Source organism: Salvelinus alpinus, chromosome 35 (assembly GCF_045679555.1).
Source record: "Salvelinus alpinus chromosome 35, SLU_Salpinus.1, whole genome shotgun sequence".
NCBI classification, from domain to species: Eukaryota; Metazoa; Chordata; class Actinopteri; order Salmoniformes; family Salmonidae; genus Salvelinus; species Salvelinus alpinus.
Genome location: NC_092120.1, coordinates 14,106,737 through 14,129,773, shown reverse-complemented (window position 1 = coordinate 14,129,773; position 23,037 = coordinate 14,106,737). Strand labels below are relative to the sequence as shown.

The 23,037-nt window shown below is 42.7% G+C and overlaps 2 protein-coding genes across 2 annotated transcripts in view; one reads left to right on the top strand and one right to left on the bottom strand.

Annotated features, from left to right (window-relative positions):
- Positions 1–2,452, top strand: part of LOC139564708 (zinc finger protein 385D-like) — a 46,528-nt gene extending 44,076 nt beyond the window's left edge. Inside the window, exons 7-8 of the mRNA XM_071384482.1 lie at positions 51–152; positions 930–2,452. Of these exons, the coding sequence (XP_071240583.1) occupies positions 51–152; positions 930–1,169 (342 nt within the window). The 3' untranslated portion in view covers positions 1,170–2,452. The remainder of the gene's footprint in view (positions 1–50; positions 153–929) is intronic.
- Positions 2,453–14,050: 11,598 nt separating this feature from the next.
- On the bottom strand, positions 14,051–22,266 carry LOC139564707 (ras-related protein Rab-5A-like). The gene is made up of 6 exons (XM_071384481.1): positions 22,067–22,266; positions 20,850–21,077; positions 20,474–20,625; positions 15,964–16,086; positions 15,731–15,824; positions 14,051–15,620 (listed from the first exon to the last, which is right to left on the bottom strand). The coding sequence occupies exons 2-6, from the start codon at positions 21,013–21,015 to the stop codon at positions 15,505–15,507; spliced, it is 651 nt and encodes a 216-aa protein (XP_071240582.1). The 5' UTR covers positions 21,016–21,077; positions 22,067–22,266; the 3' UTR covers positions 14,051–15,504.
- Positions 22,267–23,037: the final 771 nt, after the last annotated feature.

The window sequence follows — 23,037 nt, the reverse complement described above, 5'->3', positions numbered from 1 at the left end:
ACTCTCTTTCTTACTATATAACCTTACTGTCCTCTCCATCTCTCCTCCAGCACATCAGCAGCAGACGTCACAAAGACCGAGCGGCAGGCAAACCGGCCAAACCCAAATACAGTCCCTACAGTAAACCCCCGAAAAGCCAGGCCACACAACCAGTAAGTCCCTCCTTGTCTCAATACTGACAAAATACAGAATCATAGGAATCACCTAAACAATCAGAAAGTCTCTACTCCACAAATCTATGTCACCAAGATGTGAGAGACACGATTGAGGGTATCTCTTTCTCTTGTTTTGTCATCTAAAACAGTGTTCTTCATTATTTGTTTATTCAATAACCCCTGGATATGAAGTTGATACGGTTTGTGACTTTACAGGCCTAGTAAAAATGAAGGTCTGAGACCAGCATGCTAAAGGTGGAATGTATTGGGGATTCATCTGGGGCCAAATGGCAGAAAAAAATGAGGGAAAAGTCAAGTTTCCATCATGGGTCTCATAAAGTGGCAGACAGAGATAACTTGCGACCAGGCCCAGGGGTTGACAATCTGTGGGAAATGACTCCTCTAAATCCCATCATCAACTGTATTAACCCAGAGGAGACACTTTTATATGGAAAGAGCCAAGATTCCTCCCAGTAGGTTAGAATACATGAGTCAGTTGATTGACAGCACATAACAATTTCCATCTTGGTGTTCAGAGGAAGCTCCATTTCCCTATCACTAATACAGAAGACGATTTCAAAGGGCTCCATTGACCTTCAAACCCATACTCTCAGACAATGATTTAGTTTTTGTTCTCTGTCTCTCTCTCTCGCTCTCCCTCTCGCTTTCCCTCTCGCTCTCCCTCTCTGTCTCCCTCTCTGTCTCTCTCTCTCTCTCTCTCTCTCTGTCTCTCTCTCTCTCTCTCGCTCTCTCTCTCTCGCTCTCACTCTCCAGGTGAAGCTGACAGTGGGGAAGGAATTGTGCCAACCTCAGATAACCCAGATAATGCCCGCTCACCTGGCAGCATTGGCAGCAGCAGCCATGGGCTCGGCCTTCCCTGGCCTCCGCTCCACCCACGCTCCCTCCCATGGCCCCACCCTTTTTCAGACACAGACCCTCCCTGCTGCCCTGCTCCGCCCCGCCCCCGGGCCTGTCAGGACCTCCCATACACAGTTACTGTTTGCCCCCTACTGACTCACAACCCCACCCTAGAGACTCTATGGACTTCCCATGACGGACGTGCCACGGAGGTTGTTATGAACCAGAGTCCCCTTCCCTCTGCTTATCCCTCTATACATTTGAACCACAGGCCACCTTCACCAGAATATGGGGATAATAGGCACAGAGGAATTGTTTAACCCATACTGACAGATAAACCCTACTGAGCTGGCCAGACCTCGCGTTATGGATTTCCCAAGGAACCCATCAATGACCCAGAATTGATCAGCGTCCCCTTCCCTCTGCTGTTCCCCCTATATTCAGAGAAGAACCACACCGGAACGAATAACGGCTCAAATAAACAGATGGCCGCGGTGTGTTAGCGATCACCTGCTGGGTGTGAACGATCCAACATGTAGAATCATGGGGAAATAATAGCCGATATTCTGGTCAGAGGCGATAGGACGGCCACCCAAGGCTTTTAACCGTTCGTCGTCCTGGTGTGTATTCTCTGAAGACTACCATCTTCACCAAAACATGTGGACTACAGACAACCTGAAGCATTACATCTGGACTACTGCCCACTCTATTCCATTTGGATTACTACTGCTCTACAGTATTAACCTTGCATCTCCTGTTCCACTGGACTACAGGCCAGTCTCATCATTACTGAGTCATTGACTCATCACAATTCCCTCCTATAGTAGCTAGTACTTAGTAGTACCCACACAGCCACCCACGTTCCTGTGCCATTCTCTTACCCATGAGTCATACCCAAGGACAGGACTTGGAGTTATATTGTACTGCAATAATGTATAAGACAAACCAGTGAACTATGCAGTGTCATTTCTGTCTAATGCAAGGCACAGTTTGAGCTATAAATGTGCTATAGGGATATCATGTTTGTAAAGATAGTGTCGTACTAAGATCATTGCTTCAGTGGAGGTAGCTATCACTCATGTTTGTAAAAAAGACTGGTAAGGATCTCCTCTTTTGCTGTTTGCACTTTAAGTCCCCTCTCTGTTGACGTCTGCAGTGCATTAGATGGCTAGAGTATGTGTTGTAGTTTCTCTTGCATTACGTGTCTGTGTCTGTTAGTGTGTACGTGTTTGTTTCTTTGTGTGTGTGCGTATGTGTGTGGGTGTATATGGGCGTTTGTGTGTGACCTTGCCCTCCACCTTAAAGCCATCCCAGCTGACACCCAATAACCATTCTGAATGACCACGTCATGGGCTCAAGGGACCACTAAGGCTTGTGTATAATATCTGTTAATGTGTAAAAGATGAACAATTTCAAATAAAAGAGTCTTACTTTGTTAACTTTGTTGATGCTACAATTCACCAATGGGACTGTACAGTTGCACATGCATGTAGAAACATGTATGCACTACCGTAAGTCCCTCTGGATAAGAGCGTCTGCTAAATGACTCAAATGTAAAATGCACACACTCCTACATGACATAGTGTCATATAGACATACACCACAAGTGTTTTGTCATGAATCTTGTTCTGGAGGCAGCTCTGCGGAGTGATCACTAGCTGGCACAGCCACAAAGTAATACAATCAGATTTTTTACCTAACCCTAACGTTAAATTAAGACCTAAAAGCAACAAAAAATAATAATAAAATAAATAAAAAAACATGCTTTTTTTTTTATTTATTTTTTAACAATAGGTATATCAAATTTGGACATTGCAGCTGGACTATTTAAGGGGAAATCATCCAGTTCTGCCTCCAGGACAAGACTCATGACAATAAACGTCAACCTGCAGCTTGCTTCCCCTTAGGAAGTAAAATCATTGACAAACAGGTTTCGGCGCTAGCAATTTGAGCTCACCAAAACACTATAAGTCACCAGGTCAATATTGTAGCCAGTTGTTCAGTCTGTCTGTGGTCCTTTCCATGAACCCATAAGGCTGTGTGTCAATCCCCAGTCTGTAGTATATCTGCCCAAAAGACTCCTGACAACATTCCTGACACACACAACTCCCCTCTCCAGCCAGAGAGAGCTTACTTCCAACCCTAATCCGACTCCAAAAACAATACAGCAGGCTGCCTGATGACCAGAGAGCAAGTCATTTTTTTAAATGTATTTAAATAGGCAAGTCAGTTAAGAACAAAATCTTATTTACAATGACGGCCTACCCTGGTCAAACCCGGACGACGCTGGGTCAATTGTGCCCCGCCCTATGGGACTCCCAATTACGGCCGGATGTGATTCAGCCTGGATTAGTACCAGAGACTGTAGGGTCGCCTCTTAAACTGAGATGCAGTGCCTTAGAACCCTGCGCCACTCAAATCAAATCAAACTTCATTTGTCAAATGCTCTGAATACAACAAGTATAAACTTTACCATGAAATGCTTACTTACAAGCCCTTAACCAACAGTGCAGTTCAAGAAGAGTTAAGAAAATATTTACCAAGTAGACTAAAATAAAAAAGTAACACAATAAGAATAACAATAAGGAGGCTATATACAGGGGGCACCGGTACCGAGTCAGTGTGCGGGGGTACAGGTGAGTTGATGTGCCTGAGCCCATTGAGTGTGTGACAAATGGGTATTGAGGTTCCTTGGTACCACACAGTACAATACAGAGGGACTTATTTCCAAAATATTATCACCTTACATTTATCACCTGTTTACTAGAACTCCTGAGAAAACCACAGATTGGATTGATGAATTGCTTCATACTTGATGCCAACCAAACTTTCGATATATTTTGCCCTTCATTTAGAGGGGTGTTAACCTGTCTTTTTCTCTGACAACAGAAAACATTCATTTTATGATTGAAAGAGGGGATTATGAAGAATTTATCTGGTGGGCTGTGGATGGGTAACAGTAGGAGTGTTTATATGCAGTAGCACACACTGCTGAACTAATAGCTGGTAGTTTTCTGTCATCTTAAAAAAGACACAAGTTCATTGCACTATCGCTTCTATTGAGTTGTTTTCCCTTTCTATCCTGTAGGCTGTAGAAAGCAATGCCGTGCTGGAAGACTAATGTACAGGCAGGGAGATGTGTAGTAACAGAGTAGGAACAGGATCTGAAGTCGGATACCCTTGGGACACAAGGGCAGATTCAGACAGCGTGTCTGTCCGTGTTCACCTCGGATTCCACATTATGATAAATGCCTCAATTAACATTCCATGTCCATGAGAACTTTGATATATTTCTTCCATCAGGTTTTATACAGTTTTGAAACCTGGTGATGTTATCTTAGACTGAACACCTGCATCACATGCCAGTTGGTTTTTACAGTCTCTTCATGTTTCAGCAGACTGCTTTCATGCCTTTCAAGTTAGGATAGGGATTTGATTAGAAGTCCCAGTCGAATACTTTTGTGAGAAGGTAGAAATATTGGAGTGCTCAAAACAACAATTGCAATCCATTAAAATGCATACCTGCCGACCCTAATGTCAAACATAGGTCAGAATACTGATAGAGGTTTTGAGGTTTGGTTTCGAAATGGCACAGAGTACTGTGTCTAAAATGTACAGTAAACCTTTTGTTTTCCTCAGTCTTAAAGAGCTATACAGTACCTTTGACCTTGACAATAACGGTAGTCTTCAAAATGAGAACAAAGCCAACAAGCTTCGGCTTGTTTAGGAATCTATGGTTAACATGCAGTTCAGATTGACCAAGACACAACAACATTACAAACATGTTTCCCCAAATGTGTTGGAATTAGTTTGTTTGAATGGAACTGAGATCCAAACATAACTTACGGAAAGCATTTACAAGCAACACCGAGGCAAACGAATAGTCCACCTAAGTTCTCTGCTCTCCACATTGTACAGTATAGCTATTGTTGACATCTCCCATTGGCGCCAAATCCACCTTCATTCCGAGGCTTTGTCGTGTCCAATATCAATATGGGGAATCACTGAGTCAGAGGGAGAAGAAATTGGCTCAATTAGTATACAAATAAATAAATAATACTAGTCTACATGATTACTAATGTTGTCATGGATTCATTGCATGCATACAGAAACCCTTACTCTGTTAGCTCAGATTACTACTGGCTGACCCCTCATACTAAATTAGTATTTTCGGTTATACGACCCGCCCTTTGCCTTGCTCTCCTTGGCCACATCAATTATTGAGCCATTCATTATTGGCTCAAACAGATGTCACTCAAGTGGGACGGAGACTGTGACCTTAATGAATAACCTGCTGCCATAAACACACAGAGAGCGTGTTGGACCGGACTGAACGGATCTGAGAGGTGCTATAAATTACAAGGACAGAGAACTAGTAAAAGGGTTCCATGTCAGTGACTGGCCGATATATCAGCCAGTATGATGTTATAAATGCTTATACTGCTCCATGTCTCTTCTAGGAACCAAATAAGCGTTCCAATAGAACATATTAATACAGCTGAGGCAATATGGGAGGAGTAGCCTACCTATAAAAGGACACTGGGTGTGCAGTAACTACCCAGCTAGCACATAATGTTCTGAGAACCATATGTTTCTTTGAGCTTGGTGAGAGCGTGGTTGTCTTATGATTATTTTGCATACAACATTCTGGGAAAGGTGCAGGATACCCAGCTAGAGCGAAACATTCTGAGAACCATATGCTTCTTAGAAGGGAATTTCATTACTTCAGCATAACATTTCTTAAAGGTTTCCTCATGGTTCTATTTAAAATAATGTACTCAAATTGTTCCGAGATCGTTAAGAAACAACGTTCTTCTGTGGGAATTTCAGTACTTCAGCATAACTTTTTCTGCAGGTTTCCTCGTGGTTCTATTTGAAGTCATGTTCTCAGAACATTAAGAAAACTTTCCATAAAAAACACAAGTAACGTTCAAAGAATGTATAAGAATATACATTCCGTTCTCCAGGTCAACAAAACTCTCTCTATCCTCTGTCTTGTTAGGCGTGTTCAGATGTGCCCACTAATTGGCCACACCTGATCTTAATGAGTGTGTGTTTCCTTTGAAATTAGGTATTTTTGAATAGACAAAAATGTAAAACTTTTTATGAGTAAACAGGAACATTTTTATTTTAACCATTACGTTGACTGAGAACACATTCTCATGTAGAGCAATGACCTGGGGAATAGTTACAGAGGAGAGGATGAATGAGCCAATTGGAAGCTGGGGATAATTACATGTCTATGATTTGGAATTTAGCCAGGACACTGGGATTAACACCCCTACTCTTATGATAAGTGCAATGGGAGCTTTAGTGACCACAACGTCCAATCCGAAAGACAGCACCCTATACAGGGCGATCCTCAATCACTGCCCTGGGATATTAGCTTTGTTTCAGACCAGAGGAAAGAGTGCCTCCTACTGGCCCTCCAACACCACTTCCAGCAGCATCTGGTCTCCAGTCTAGGGACCGACCATGATCAACCCTGCTTAGTTTCAGAGGCAAGCCAGCAGTGGGATGCAGGGTGGTATGCTGCCCACTTCTGTTCTCAGAATGTTTAAAAAACGTTTTGTTTTACCGGCTAGGAAACTTATGACTTAATTCCCAGAACCAATGGGAAACCAAAAATGAACGTTTCCACAACTTCCAAAGAACCAAGCTGAGTATGATCTAGAAGGCAAGGTTCTGCACTTTATAGAGTGCTTAAGAAAATTCAAGTGCCCCTGGGCTGAGTGTAAGGTTGTTTAAGGTCTGCAGAAAGCTGTGTGTGTGTGTGTGTGTGTGTGTGTGTGTGTGTGTGTGTGTGTGTGTGTGTGTGTGTGTGTGTGTGTGTGTGTGTGTGTGTGTGTGTGTGTGTGTGTGTGTGTGTGTGTGTGCGCGTGCGCGCGTGCGTGCGTGCGTGCGTGCGTGCGTGCGTGCGTGCGTGCGTGCGTGTTCAGTGTTCTCTATCAATGTCAAGTGCCTATCAAGATTTAGTGGACAGGAAATATTCAAGCTATTATTAAAAGTGGAGATGGAGATAATGTAAACTGTTTACCAATGACACATTTTGCTTAGTCATTTTTTTAAACAACTTACTATAGATGACATATCTCTGCAGGTAACTGCCTGATTCTGATCGTTGGGAATTTGTGTTAGTTCCAGTGTTGCTGTCTCCGCATCAGCTGAACGCTGACATAGAAATGTAGCAGTAATGTAGGCAGGGCCAGGAGAGTTATCATGGTAATAGAACTGTCAGGGAGGTGACATCTCAGGGTTACAGTGATGACATCTAGGACAGGTGCTGCACGCTGCCAGCTAAGGAGATCACGCCAGGTAACAGCTGTGACTTTCAGGAAGTGTCACCTTGTGTTTCATGTCAACTGCAGTTTTTTAAAATTGTATTTAACTAGGCAAGTCAGTTAAGAACAAATTGTTATTTACAATGATGGACTACCCCGGCCAACTGTGCACTGCCCTATGGGACTCCCAATCACAGCCGGTTGTGATACAGCCTGGAATCAAACCAGGATCTGTAGTGACACCTTTAGCACTGAGATGCAGTGCCTTAGACTGCTGCGCCACTCGGGAGCCCCTAAAGGTAAGAAGGAAGTGAACACATTCTTGCATCCCACTGCTTCCCTAATGATCTATCGAGTGTGTTTCATGCAGTAATGTCTGTACATTGCAGCAGTGAGTTATAGCAACATTTTCACAAATGTTCTGTAAGGTACACTATAAATACAAAAGTATGTGGACACCACTTCAAATTAGTGGATTCGGCTATTTCAGCCACACCCGTTGCTGACAGGTGTTTAAAATCAAGCACACAGCCATGCAATCTGCATAGACAATTGTTAGTAGAATGGCCTTCCTGAATTGACTTTCAACATGGCACTGTCATAGGATGCCACCTTTCCAACAAGTCAGTTCGTAAAATTTCTGCCCTGCTAGAGCTGCCCCGGTCAATTGTAAGTGCTGTTATTGTGAAGTGGAAACGTCTAGGAGCAACAACGACTCAGCCGTAAAGTGGTTGGCCACACAAGCTCACAGAACGGGATCGCCAAGTGCTGAAGCGTGTAGTGTGTAAAAATCGTCCTTCTCGGACGGATAACCGAGTTCCAAACTGCCTCTGGAAGCAATGTCAGCGGAGCTTCATGAAATGGCTTTCTATGGCCGAGCAGGCCTACAAAAACCTAAGATCCCCATGCGCAATGCCAAGCGTCGGCTGGAGTGGTGTAAAGCTCGCCGCCGTTGGACTCTGGAGCAGTGGAAACGTATTCTCTGGAGTGATGAATCACGCTTCACAATCTGGCAGTCAGACAGACAAATCTGGGTTTGATGGATCCCAGGAGAACGCTACCTGCCCCAATGCATAGTGTCAACTGTCAAGTTTGGTGGAGGAGGAATAATGGTCTGGGACTGTTTTTCATGGTTCGGGCTAGGGCCCTTAGTTCCAGTGAAGGAAAATCTTAACATTACAGCATACAATGACATTCTAGATGATTATGTGCTTCCAACTCTGTGGCAACAGTTTGGGGAAGGCCCTTTCATGTTTCAGCATGACATTGACCCCCGTGCACAAAGCGAGGTCCGAACAGAAATGGTTTGTCGAGATCAGTGTGGAAGAACTTGACTGGCCTGCACAGAGCCCTGACCTCAACCCCATCTAACACCTTTGGGATGAATTGGAACGCCGAATGTGAACCAGGCCTAATCGCCCAACATCAGTGCCCGACCTCACTAATGCGCTTGTGGCTGAATGGAAGCAAGTCCCCACCGCAATGTTCCACAATCTAGTGGAAATCCTTCCCAGAAGAGTGGAAGATAGCACCAAAGGGGGGACCAAATCTATATTAACGCCCATGATTTTGGAATGAGATGTTCGACGAGCAGGTGTCCACATACTTTTGGTCATGTAGTGTGTTTGAGGTGCCTTTAGCGATGGTATGGATGTGAAATTCTCATTCTAATTGTTCATTAAACTCCAAGTATGAAATTATAGATTTGGTCAACATTTCAAGAGTATCCTATAAGGTAGGCTGGCTCACACTGACTCTTATTGTTTTATGGTCCCCTTTGAGATGGTGTACTACTGCTGCCATCTGTTGGATAAAAGAGGGGCATACAGGTGCACAAAGCCAGCTCTTTAATTAAGTACTTTAAGTAAATTGACAAGCCTATACTATTTTTGTTATTTTGTTGTTGTCCCCTTCCCCTCAACACTATTAATCAGACTACTACTTTACTCTTAATGTCCGTAATGACCAAAAGCCTACCAAACATCTTTCTTCATTTTATTCCCCGGAAAAACACACTTATTTGGAAGGCTCTTGCACAAGCTGCACAATTTTGTCATAGTGCCTTTAGTTGCCAAGGAAACTGTTTCCGTGGAAAGGCCAGTAAACAGCTGAACCCAATCTAAAGTACTGTCATTACTTGAGGCGAGCATAAATGGACTCATGGTACACCTCTTCACATTACATCTGGAAATATTCACTAGGCTAGTTTGATAAATAAGTCATTCTTTGTTACTAATACAATGGAACTTGTGAAATGGAAAATGAAAGGGCGACACGTTTCAGTCCTGATTTGTTTGTGTTTGTATTCCCATTCTTTGAATAATTCTCACTCCAGTATTCCCATAGAGCTCCCTGGGGAATCCTTTGACTCCAGTCCTGACACAGGAGGCCCTTACCCTTCCCAACACCATGCCCTCCACCACAGTGGGAGCAACATCCATGGCATCCCATCTTCCAATCTGGAGAAGGGTAAGAGCCACTTCAGCGTCAGGGTCCAGTGTGTGGACTTTGTCCAACTTCAGCGCATGGCAGAATACAGCGTCACCAAGCACAAAGGGAGCAACCCGTTAATCCGTGCTGTGGCAGCGTGTGAGGAGAAAAACTCCACATGGAAAAAGAACATGGAGGATGTGACCGTTTTCCATGAGGGGTATGGAGGCAAAGAGGGGAACAGCTTTTTCGGGGTCTTTGACGGGTTCCACTGACAAATTTCTGCAGTTACGGCAGCCAGGGAGATGCTTGTTTTAGTCCTGAAGCAACTCTCCAAACAGGACCCCTTGCTCTCCTTGGAGAAGGACCAGGTGAAGCTAATGTCACGCTTTGAGGCCCTGTTCCAGGAAGACTACAACAGACCTTACCCAGGCCAAGCCCAGAACATTGCACTAGGACTAGGCCCTAAGCAGCTAGAGAATCTGACCAACGTGGAACAGGTGAACCTAGCCTTCCCCACAGCCTTCTGGAAGATGGACCGGGTCCTGGGGCTTGGCAAGGACGAGACCTCCAAGATCCGCTGGAGTGGCTGCACAGCGCTACTCTGCCTTATCGACAGTGGGCTGCCCTCCTCAGACGGGAAGGAGCAGGGAACAGGACAGGAGAGTAATATACCAACCCCCTCACAGGAGTTACAGGGTGGAAGAATTCTCATTGCTGACTGTGGTCAGTATTTTACTAGCATACTGATAATACACTGCAAATATGATACAGAACAGGTCTTATTCATTGAATACTATACATTTCCAATTAACGTCTCTTGTTGATTCCCATTTCATGGGTAACGTCCAAGGCGGTGGCTTCCGTCTGACCAAAGCACGTCCAACCCAGTGATAAATTAATGAACTGCTTTGAGGAAAAGATCATGATCATCAGAAAGCAAATTACGGACTCCTCTTTAAATCTGCGTATTCCTCCAAAGCTCAGCTGTCCTGAGTCTGCACAACTCTGCCAGAACCTAGGATCAAGGGAGACACTCAAGTGTTTTAGTACTATATCTCTTGACACAATGATGAAAATAATCATGGCCTCTAAACCTTCAAGCTGCATACTGGACCCTATTCCAACTAAACTACTGAAAGAGCTGCTTCCTGTGCTTGGCCCTCCTATGTTGAACATAATATAAGGTTCTCTATCCACCGGATGTGTACCAAACTCACTAAAAGTGGCAGTAATAAAGTCTCTCTTGTAAAAGCCAAACCTTGACCCAGAAAATATAAAAAACTATCGGGCTATATCGAATCTCCCATTCCTCTCAAACAATTTTGGAAAACCTGTTGCGCAGCAACTCACTGCCTTCCTGAAGACAATGTATACGAAATGCTTCAGTCTGGTTTTAGACCCCATCATAGCACTGAGACTGCACTTGTGAAGGTGGTAAATTACCTTTTAATGGCGTCAGACCGAGGCTCTGCATCTGTCCTCGTGCTCCTAGACCTTAGTGCTGCTTTTGATACCATCGATCACCAAATTCTTTTGGAGAGATTGGAAACCCAAATGGTTTACACGGACAGGTTCTGGCCTGGTTTAGATCTTATCTGTCGGAAAGATATCAGTTTGTCTCTGTGGTTGGTTTGTCCTCTGACAAATCAACTGTAAATTTCGGTGTTCCTCAAGGTTCCGTTTTAGGACCACTATTGTTTTCACTATATATTTTACCTCTTGGTGATGTCATCCGGAAACATAATGTTAACTTTCACTGCTATGCGGATGACACACAGCTGTACATTTCGATAAAACATGGTGAATCCCCAAAATTGCCTTCGCTGGAAGCCTGTGTTTCAGACATAAGGAAGTGGATGGCTGCAACTCGGACAAAACAGAGGTGCTTGTTCTCGGTCTTGTTCTAGGTGCTTGTTCTAGGTCCCAAGAAACAAAGCGATCTTCTGTTGAATCTGACAATTAATCTTGATTAATCGTCTCAAATAAAACTGTGAAGGACCTCGGCGTTACTCTGGACCCTGATCTCTTTTGACGAACATATCAAGACTGTTTCAAGGACAGCTTTTTTTCATCTACGTAACATTGCAAAAATCAGAAACTTTCTGTCCAAATATGATGCAGAAAAATTGCTTTTGTCACTTCTAGGTTAGACTACTGCAATGCTCTACTTTCCAGCTACCCGGATAAGGCACTAAATAAACTTCAGTTAGTGCTAAACACAGCTGCTAGAATCTTGACCAGAACCAAAAAATGTGATCAAATTACTTGTGCTAGCCTCTCTACACTGGCTTCCTGTTAAGGCAAGGGCTGATTTCAAGGTTTTACTGCTAACCTACAAAGCATTACATGGGCTTGCTCCTACCTATCTTTCCGATTTGGTCCTGCCGTACCTACCTACACTACGATCACAAGACGCAGGCCTCCTAACTGTCCCTAGAATTTCTAAGCAAACAACTGGAGGCAGGGCTTTATCCCATAGAGCTCCATTTTTATGGAATGGTCTGCCTTCCCATGTGAGAGACGCAGACTCGGTCTCAACCTTTAAGTCTTTACTGAAGACTCATCTCTTCAGTAGGTCATATGATTGAGTGTAGTCTGGCCCAGGAGTGTGAAGGTGAACGGAAAGGCACTGGAGCAACAAACCGCCCTTGCTGTCTCTGCCTGTCCGGTTCCCCTCTCTCCACTGGGATTCTCTACCTCTAACCCAGGGGTGTCAAACATACGGCCCGCGGGCCGGAACCGGCCCCCAAGGAGGTTCGATCAGGCCCGCAGGATAATTTGAAAGTGGAAAAAATGCATAAAAGACATGGAATTAATATTTTTAATTCGCTGCAATTCATGGATTATCCGCTAAGGGGCGCACTCTTTCCATCAGAGTAGAAGACAAGCCGCATCACTGAGACAGACTGAAAACAGCAGACGGTATCAATGCGCCATCTGCTGCTTGTTACGACGTTGTTAATACCTTGGTCTCTACCTCTCCGCTACACCCTCATTAGCCAAAATGTCGTTATCCAAACGGAGAAAAGTAGATAAGGAGTGTAGAATTTTCAAAGAAAAATGGACCACGTCCTATTTATTTACAGAGATGCACGGAAAACCTTCGTGCTTGGTGTGTTTGCAACAAGTTTCGGTATTTCGGTACCTTTAAAATGCTGCCTTAGATACTGTTTGCATTGAAAGAATACAGCTCTGTGAAGATGAATCCTTACTGTGGTGATTTAAAAAATGTGCACTTTAATGTTAGTCAGCAGCTTCAAAACAAAAGTTGTGTGATGGAATTCTACTGTTCATACAACTCCATAAATTTTCAGTATGTATTGTATGTGTATGTATGTTTCATGTATGAAGTTTACAGATTTACAGGACAGGCGAACACTTTCTTCATTACACATTTAAAATCACTCTCCTTAGTTTGTAAGGTGTACGCAGGGATTACATTTAGATTTTATATGCGTATGTGTAAGTGGTTTAAAAATTCCTTTCTTTAAAAGTCTCATTTAATCTTAAAGTGCATTACTATATTTTTCAGTACCAATTAAAGTTTTGTGCCTTTGTACAATCAGTGGGATCAGTTGCAATGCATATTTGTGAATGATAAAAGTAAATTGCACATTTGTCTAAGGAAATATGAGGTGTTTCATGAAATGTTTTGTAAAAGGATAGTTCATTAAATTTCAATATTTTCCTAATGTTCTTGTGCTTCTTTACACCAAAACAAAGGAAAGACATGATATTTTGGTTATTTATAGCAGAGTATGGTATAATTTTAATGGTCCGGCCCACTTGACATCTCCCTAGGCCGTATGTGGCCCACGATGCGAAATGAGTTTGACACCCCTGCTCTAACCCTATTACAGGGGCTGAGTCACTAGCTTACTGGTGCTCTTCCATGCCGTCCCTAGGAGGGGTGCGTCACTTGAGTGGGATGAGTCACTGACGTGATCTTCCTGTCTGGGTTGGCGCCCCCCCCCTGGGTTGTGCAGTGGCAGAGATCTCAGTCCTGCAGCAGGAGTGAGGTCAATGTGAAGGAAACTATGGCTGACAGTCTGAAGAATCTCACCTTGGACTACGAGTGCCTTGCAGCCGACAATTGTAGAGAGCTAGTGGACACAGCATTGGTCTCAGGTTCAAAGGAAAACATTTCAGTCATGGTCATACTACTTCAGGGGTTGGATGTGCTCAGAGAAAACACTCTCAAAGGAGAGTTGACAAACCAAACAAATACCACGTAATTATAACTTCAGGACAATTTTTCAAGTTTTGCAGAGAATGAATAGCTCTTGCATTTCTTGTGGTATCAAAAACATAAAAGGCATACAATAGCAATATACCTAATTTATTGAATTTATTGACTTGTACCCTGACACTCAAACTGATCAGTCCTTCTTCACTAGTCATGTTTGACATTGTTAAATCCACCTGGCTTCAGAAAGACTACCAGTCAGTAAGCCACTACCGGTTGTTTGCAATAGGTTAGCAAGTCCGACACAGTGCATCAGTTTTATAAATTGTAATGGCCAGTCATCAATTAAAATATAACCAACAATTGTGCAATGCAATAGTCCTCTCAAATATGAACAGACCATTGAGAAAAGTAACAAGACACAGGAGATACAATTGAATTGTTAATAACACTACATAGTTAAAAAGACCACCATTGATTAGCATTTGACCAGTTTGTTTGTGACAAGGTCACAAACCCATAGCAGACCTAGACCTACATTGGTGTACTGTACAATTGTTCAGAATCTCTAGATACTTTCCTGACAAGCTTATGCCCTCCAAGCTGTATTGGTAGAAGATACATTGCAACACCCTATATAACAGAGTAATATTCCACAGACTGATGATAGGTAATAGTCAAGACTTATGTTGGTGCATGGTTTGAGGCCTACTTTTTAACACCACTAATTCTGACAAGTTGATAACTGAACAATAACAGTTTGGGGAAACAACGGACTAGTCATGTGTTAGGTCTTAGCAAGACATTTTACTAAACTTGTCTGAGCATGTCCAACTGTCTCAATGTTCTCCTTAAATCAATGTTTCAACCAGAGAATATTGTGGTTTGAAGAGGGACTTCCCATGATGCACAAGGCTGTCATCATAGATGTGACAAACTTGCAGAGTCATCAGCCATCCAATCACAAAACCCCCCTTAAATCCTGTTCAACCGGTTGCAGTGGGCCAGTGGTGTAATAGCATTGGAAGTTCTTGCCAAACATCTCTGCAGACGGATATGTCGTCGTCTCGGCAGCAGGTGCAAGGAGGAATGCTTGGTTTGATAGTCCTTACCTGACACTGCTTCAATGATGTTATTATACTCAGTACAAACTGTCATAGCCTCCAGGCATTTCACAATGGGTGAATTTGGTTTGTTTTGTTTGGACGGACACTCAACTCCCTTTTACCCCCAGTCGAATAACCCTATGACCTAGGTTACACTTTCTCTTCAGGGAATCAGTCACACTCACACACACACACACACACACAGCTTACTCTCTCTCGTAGGGGCTAGTCTTCCAACTGAAGTAAAAAAAAAAATGTTTTAGGCCTTGTAGTGATACATGCATACATTATACTGATATACACTTTAAAATAAAAGTAAAACCAAACAAGGTATTAGAAATGCAGCTATACAGAGTCTTCAGCTATTCCAAGGAGAAAGGACGAGAGGTGGAAGGTCTGATGTCAGGAAGGGGAACACCATGTCCAGATGTTATTCAGAGTTAGGAGGAGAGGGGGAAGGTGCATGTGGGACGAGTGGGCCAGGTTTAGGTACTGCAGCAGGAGCGGCTGGCTGGCTGAGCTGTCTCCGTAAGATCCACTCCCCGGTTCCGCCCACTGTTCGCTCCGGCAGCTTGAGGCTCGTTCTTGGGTAATTTCTTTGCTGTGAAGCAATAGGGAAAATGTTTATGACCTGTGTTTCTATTATCAGATAGTTTGAAAATGTTAAAGATTCTATCAAAGTGTAATGAACATGGAACATAAAACACTTACCAATAGCCATGAATATCTCATTAACGTTCATAGAGGTCTTTGCTGATGTTTCCATGAACAGTAAACTGTTATCATCTGCATATGACTGGGCATCCTGGAAGAAAACCACCAAAATCAGTCAATATGCAACAAAGGTTGTGTTTAACTGCCTTATAGGTCAAATTGTATGATGACTCCAATGAGAATAAAACTAGCACAGTGTAATGTCCAATAGCAAATTCACTGGCACAAACCTGAAAATCCAATGCTCGTTTGTTTGCAAGGTCAGCTTTGTTCCCAGCCAACGCTATTACAATATTTGGACTGGCTTGTCTCTGAAGCTCTTTAACCCAGTTCTTTGCTCGTGCAAAGGAGTCCTGGCAAACAGCAGAGGATGAGAGATTAAGTCAGAAAATAACAAGGTCCTTGAGGAAGAATGACAACACAACCACTCCCTTCATTCCCTGGTTATGAGATTGACTTTGCAGGATATCCAAGACGTGGTCTTGTTAAAGGAGAACTTCTATAAAATATGACAATTAGATATAATGTTCCCCAGCTTACATGTATGGGGAGTTCGTCAACGAGATGTACAGTGGGGCAAAAAAGTATTTAGTCAGCCACCAATTGTGCAAGTTCTCCCACTTAAAAAGATGAGAGAGGCCTGTAATTTTCATCATAGGTACACTTTAACTATGACAGACAAAATGAGAAAAAAAAATCCAGAAAATCACATTGTAGGATTTTAAATTAATTAATTTGCAAATTATGGTGGAAAATAAGTATTTGGTCAATAACAAAAGTTTATCTCAATACTTTGTTATATACCCTTTTTTGGCAATGACAGAGGTCAAACGTTTTCTGTAAGTCTTCACAAGGTTTTCACACACTGTTGCTGGTATTTTGGCCCATTCCTCCATGCAGATCTCCTCTAGAGCAGTGATGTTTTGGGGCTGTTGCTGGGCAACACGGACTTTCAACTCCCTCCAAAGATTTTCTATGGGGTTGAGATCTGGAGACTGGCTAGGCCACTCCAGGACCTTGAAATGCTTCTTACGAAGCCACTCCTTCGTTGCCCGGGCGGTGTGTTTGGGATCATTGTCATGCTGAAAGACCCAGCCACGTTTCATCTTCAATGCCCTTGAGGTTTTCACTCAAATCTCACGATACATGGCCCCATTCATTCTTTCCTTTACACGGATCAGTTGTCCTGGTCCCTTTACAGAAAAACAGCCCCAAAGCATGATGTTGCCACCCCCATGCTTCACAGTAGGTATGGTGTTCTTTGGATGAAACTCAGCATTATTTGTCCTCCAAACACGACGAGTTGAGTTTTTACCAAAAAGTTATATTTTGGTTTCATCTGACCATATGACATTCTCCCAATCTTCTTCTGGATCATCCAAATGCTCTCTAGCAAACTTCAGACGGGCCTGGACATGTACTGGCTTAAGCAGGGGGACACGTCTGGCACTGCAGGATTTGAGTCCCTGGCGGCGTAGTGTGTTACTGATGGTAGGCTTTGTTACTTTGGTCCCAGCTCTCTGCAGGTCATTCACTAGGTCCCCCCGTGTGGTTCTGGGATTTTTGCTCACCGTTCTTGTGATCATTTTGACCCCACGTGGTGAGATCTTGCGTGGAGCCCCAGATCGAGGGAGATTATCAGTGGTCTTGTATGTCTTCCATTTCCTAATAATTGCTCCCACAGTTGATTTCTTCAAACCAAGCTGCTTACCTATTGCAGATTCAGTCTTCCCAGCCTGGTGCAGGTCTACAATTTTGTTTCTGGTGTCCTTTGACAGCTCTTTGGTCTTGGCCATAGTGGAGTTTGGAGTGTGACTGTTTGAGGTTGTGGACAGGTGTCTTTTATACTGATAACAAGTTCAAACAGGTGCCATTAATACAGGTAACGAGTGGAGGACAGAGGAGCCTCTTAAAGAAGAAGTTACAGGTCTGTGAGAGCCAGAAATCTTGCTTGTTTGTAGGTGACCAAATACTTATTTTCCACCATAATTTGCAAATAAATTCATTAAAAATCCTACAATGTGGTTTTCTGGATTTTTTTTTCTCATTTTGTCTGTCATAGTTGAAGTGTACCTATGATGAAAATTACAGGCCTCTCTCATCTTTTTAAGTGGGAGAACTTGCACAATTGGTGGCTGACTAAATACTTTTTTGCCCCATTGTATCATATTGCTGAGTTGAAGATATTCTCTGCTCCAAACATTGGCTTAAGATTTGTGTACAAAACTTCGAGTTAGAAAACCAAGCTCTTTTGACAGCTTATTTCCATGAAATACAATGTTCTAACAACTTCCCATCAAACGTCTCAGCAAATAGAGCAAAAGCAGACATGGGGATCAAAATAGAATTTCTCATTGGAGTTGCTCTTTTTTTATTTTAAAAACCAGGTTTGTTAATCTCTTTTACAAGAGAGACCTGGCCAAAATAGCAGCACAAAGTATCAGAAACATTTACAACATAAAATATCAATTTACACATTGAACAGAAAGAAGGTTTGGGAAAGTGTGGTGCAACTAGGGGTCAAAACATTGACAGCTCCTCAATTAATTTGTTAAAACAAAAGTGCCCTAGATGTGACAGGTTTGTTAGGACCAAATTAAATGAATAGGGATATTTTAGACTTGTCAAATCTAAGAGAAACTACAACTACAGAAATGTGCTTGAAAACATGTCAGCAAAACAAGGCTAGCCTTTTTCTCAATCTTTTCTTCAGATTCTCAACTAGGCCTATTATATAGGGCATAATCTTCAAACTCCTGCTAAATTTTCACAAAATGTCTTCAGCTGTACCTAATGCTATACAGTTCATTCGTAAAGTATTCAGACCTTTACTTTTTCCACATATTGTCACGTTACAGCCTTATACTAAAATGGATTCAATTGTTTGTTCCCCCTCATAAAATCGACACACAATACCCCATAATGACAAAGCAAAAACAGTCATAGAAATTTTTGTAAATGTATTAATGAACAAAAGAAATCACATTTACATAGGTATTCAGATCCTTTACTCCGTACTTTGTTGAAGCACCATTGGCAAAGATTACAGCCTCGAGTCTTCTTGGGTATGACACTACAAGCTTGGCACACTTGACTTGAACCCTGTCAAGCTCTGTCAGGTTTGATGGGGAGCTATTTTCAGGTCTCTCCAGAGAAGTTCAATCGAGTTCAAGTCCGGGCTCTGAATGGGCCACTCAAGGACATCCAGAGACTTGTCCCAAAGCCACTCCTGTGTTGTCTTGGATGTGTGCTTAGGATCGTTGTCCTGTTGGAAGGTGAACCTTCACCCCAGTCTGAGGTCCTGAGCCCCCTGGAGCAGGTTTTCAGCAATGATCTCACTGTACTTTTCTCTGTTCATATTTCCCTCGATCCTGACTAGTCTCCCAGTCCCTGCAGCTGAAAAACATCCCCACAGCACTTTGGTGCGAAAAGTGCAAATCAATCCCAGAACAGCAGCAAAGGACTTTGTGAAGATGCTGGAGGAAACAGGTACAAAAGTATATATATCCACAGTAAAACGAGTCATATATGGACGTAACCTGAAAGGCCGATCAGCAAGGAAGAAGCCACTGCTCCAAAACAGCCATAAAAAAGCAAGACTACGATTTGCAAGTGCACATGGGGACAAAGATTGTACTTTTTGGAGAAATTTCATCTCATCTGATGAAATAAAAATAGAACTGTTTGGCCATAATGACCATTGTTATGTTTGGAGGAAAAAGAGGGAGGCTTGCAAGCCGATGAACACCATCCCAACCGTGAAGCACGGGGGTGGCAGCATCATGTTGTGGGGGTGCTTTGCTGCAGGAGGGACTGGTGCACTTCACAAAATAGATGGCATCATGAGGAGAGAAAATTATGGGGATATGTTGAAGCAACGTCTCAAGACATCAGTCAGGAAGTTAAAGCTTGTTCGCAAATAGGTCTTCCAAATGGACAATGACCCCAAGCATACTTCCAAAGTTGTGGCAAAATGGCTTAAGGACAACAAAGTCAAGGTATTGGAGTGGCCATCACAAAGCCCTGACCTCAATCCTATAGAAAATGTGTGGGCAGAACTGAAAAAGTGTGTGCGAGCAAGTGGGCCTACAAACCTCACTCAGTTACACCAGCTCTGTCAGGAGGAATGGGCCAAAATTCCCCAACTTATTGTGGGAAGCTTGTGGAAGGCTACCCAAAACATTTGACCCAAGTTAAACAATTTAAAAGCAATGCTACCAAATACTAATTGAGTGTATGTAAACTTCTGACCCACTGGGAATGTGATGAAAGAAATAAAAGTTGAAATAAATCATTCTCTACTATTATTCTGACATTTCACATTCTTAAAATAAAGTGGTGATCCTAACTGACCTAAGACAGGGAATTGTTACTAGGATTAAATGTCAGGAATTGTGAAAAACGGAGTTTAAATGTATTTGGCTATGGTGTATGTAAACTTCCGCATTCAAATGTATGTAAATATGGTATTTCTGTTTTTAATCACTTTGTCATTATGGTATCTGTTTTTTATTTTTAATACATGTTAATGTCTAAAACCCTGTTTTCGCTTTGTCATTATGGGACATTGTGTGTAGATTGAAAAAAAAGAAGAAGATTTAATACATTTTAGAATAAGGCTGTAACGTAACAAACTGTGGAAAAAGGGAAAGGGTCTGAATACTTTCCAAATGCACTGTACCTAATATAAGAGTATCTTATAATGTGTGACAGAGTACATAAACCCGGCTGCTGACTCACTTTGTTAGTTATGTCGTAGACCACGATGGCGGCCTGGGCACCTCTGTAGTACATGGGTGCTAAGCTGTGGTAGCGCTCCTGACCAGCTGTGTCCCAGATCTCAAACTTGACTGTCGTGTCATCCAAACATACTGTCTGAGTCAGGAAGGCAGCTGAGAGGGGACAAACAGTCATTGCAGCATTTAGAATTTTGTTTGCAGTAGGCTATAAAAGAAAAACAGCTGGCTGTCCAGTTTCCAACAATGGACTAATATATATCATGGGAGATTGCATAACCTACAGAATGTAGTCAGAATCACTACAGGACAAAAATATAGTGGTGTTGGGTTATGTCCATTCCACTAACACATGAATAGAAGATGTCAGATCAGCCTACCTCCAATTGTGCTCTCTTGGAATTCCTGAAACTGGCCCTTGACAAAGCGAAGTACCAGACTGGACTTTCCCACAGCGGACTCCCCTAAGAGTACTAATTTGAACTGGGAGATCTTGTTGCCTGTGTTTGGCCCATTGGGTCGTGTTGCACCACCCCTACTTGCCATGTCCTACACCCCAGTCTCTTGCTCTGGATGCAGAAGTACCGCTTGAATGTTCACTCCTAGAACTGCCAAAAATGAGATGTCACATTACATAAATTGTGAACAGATCAACAGTGAATAAAGTAGTGTGGGGAAAACAAATACAACAAAATAATACATAATTATCAACTTTGACGTTGAATTGGTTAGAAATTGTTCAATTAGCTTTGTCTCTGATCATCATTGTAATATCATTGAATCACAGGATGTAGTTACTTAAAACTAGACAATCTTTGGAAATGTGACGACTTTCACTTGGCTATTAGCTAGTAACGTTAGACTTGTTTACAAAGACTATATTACACTTATTTCTTAACTGACCCAACAAGTAAACACAACAAGCCCATGTCTAGCCAAAAATAATTGCAGTGAAGACATGTGGGTCGAACTCGTGTTACGTCAGTCTTGCCCACTAATAACCACTGTGTTGACAAGCTAGCTAGTCAGTTAGGATGGCGGCTCAAACTTGCTATCATCAAGCACTGTGTCCGTCAAAAAATAATGATTAGCTTTCTCAGTCCCACCCATTGGTCCAATCTTGTTTTAGACAAATTGGTTAACTAGCTAGTTCACGCTAGCTAGCCAGTCCGTTACAGCTAGCTAACTAGCTTTAATTATTCAGATTAGGTGGCTACTGTTAGCTGCTAGCTAGTTTACTATAGCTAGCTAACTACACACAGTATATTGAATAATTAGCTAGTTCGCTAAGCTAGGTCGTACACGAAAGTTATCGGTCTTACTGTTAGTAAGCTACATAACGTTGAACCACACCTCACCCTGCTTCACACACGCAAATACGTAGTAACTAGGAAGCTAGCTAGCTAGCCCCCCACCACACACATATATATATATATACATACATACATTTCAATGATCAACACACAGCTGTATATTAATTAAGAACGGGTCAACTGCTGGCTTATTATTTGATGTGAGCTAGCTAACAAAACATAGTTTTCGGCCTAGCAAGCTAGTTCTGCCGGTAAATCAGCTAGCGATAATGATATCTACTTACCCTAATCGAGATAACTAACTAGCTAGGTAGCTGAATGGATTTCCAAAAAATAATATTTTCGGCACTCAAATATATTCACAGGGCGAGAAATTTCATAAAGCTTGTCCCTTTCTCACTTCTTCCAACTTCCCGTGTGTTTTGCATGGCACAGTGTATGATGATAGATCGAATGCCTACGTCGCACTGAGAATAAACCAATCACACGCTCGTGTTCCAATTTGTGAACGTGTTAAAGGGGCAATTTGCACTTGAAACAACAACGCGTCTACCCCGCCACTGTTTCGGTAAAAAGCTGAGGGATGGGACTGGAGAAATGTAACCGCTCTCAAATTAATAGACAGAGCTATGGATACAAGGACTGGCCATCCATGGTATCAACATTATACACTGCTCAAAAAAATAAAGGGAACACTTAAACAACACAATGTAACTCCAAGTCAATCACACTTCTGTGAAATCAAACTGTCCACTTAGGAAGCAACACTGATTGACAATAAATTTCACATGCTGTTGTGCAAATGGAATAGACAAAAGGTGGAAATTATAGGCAATTAGCAAGACACCCCCAATAAAGGAGTGATTCTGCAGGTGGTGACCACAGACCACTTTTCAGTTCCTATGCTTCCTGGCTGATGTTTTGGTCACTTTTGAATGCTGGCGGTGCTCTCACTCTAGTGGTAGCATGAGACGGAGTCTACAACCCACACAAGTGGCTCAGGTAGTGCAGCTCATCCAGGATGAGACATCAATGCGAGCTGTGGCAAGAAGGTTTGCTGTGTCTGTCAGCGTAGTGTCCAAAGCATGGAGGCGCTACCAGGAGACAGGCCAGTACATCAGGAGACGTGGAGGAGGCCGTAGGAGGGCAACAACCCAGCAGCAGGACCACTACCTCCGCCTTTGTGCAGGACCACTATCTCCGTAGCTGCACTACCTGAGCCACTTGTGTGGGTTGTAGACTCCGTCTCATGCTA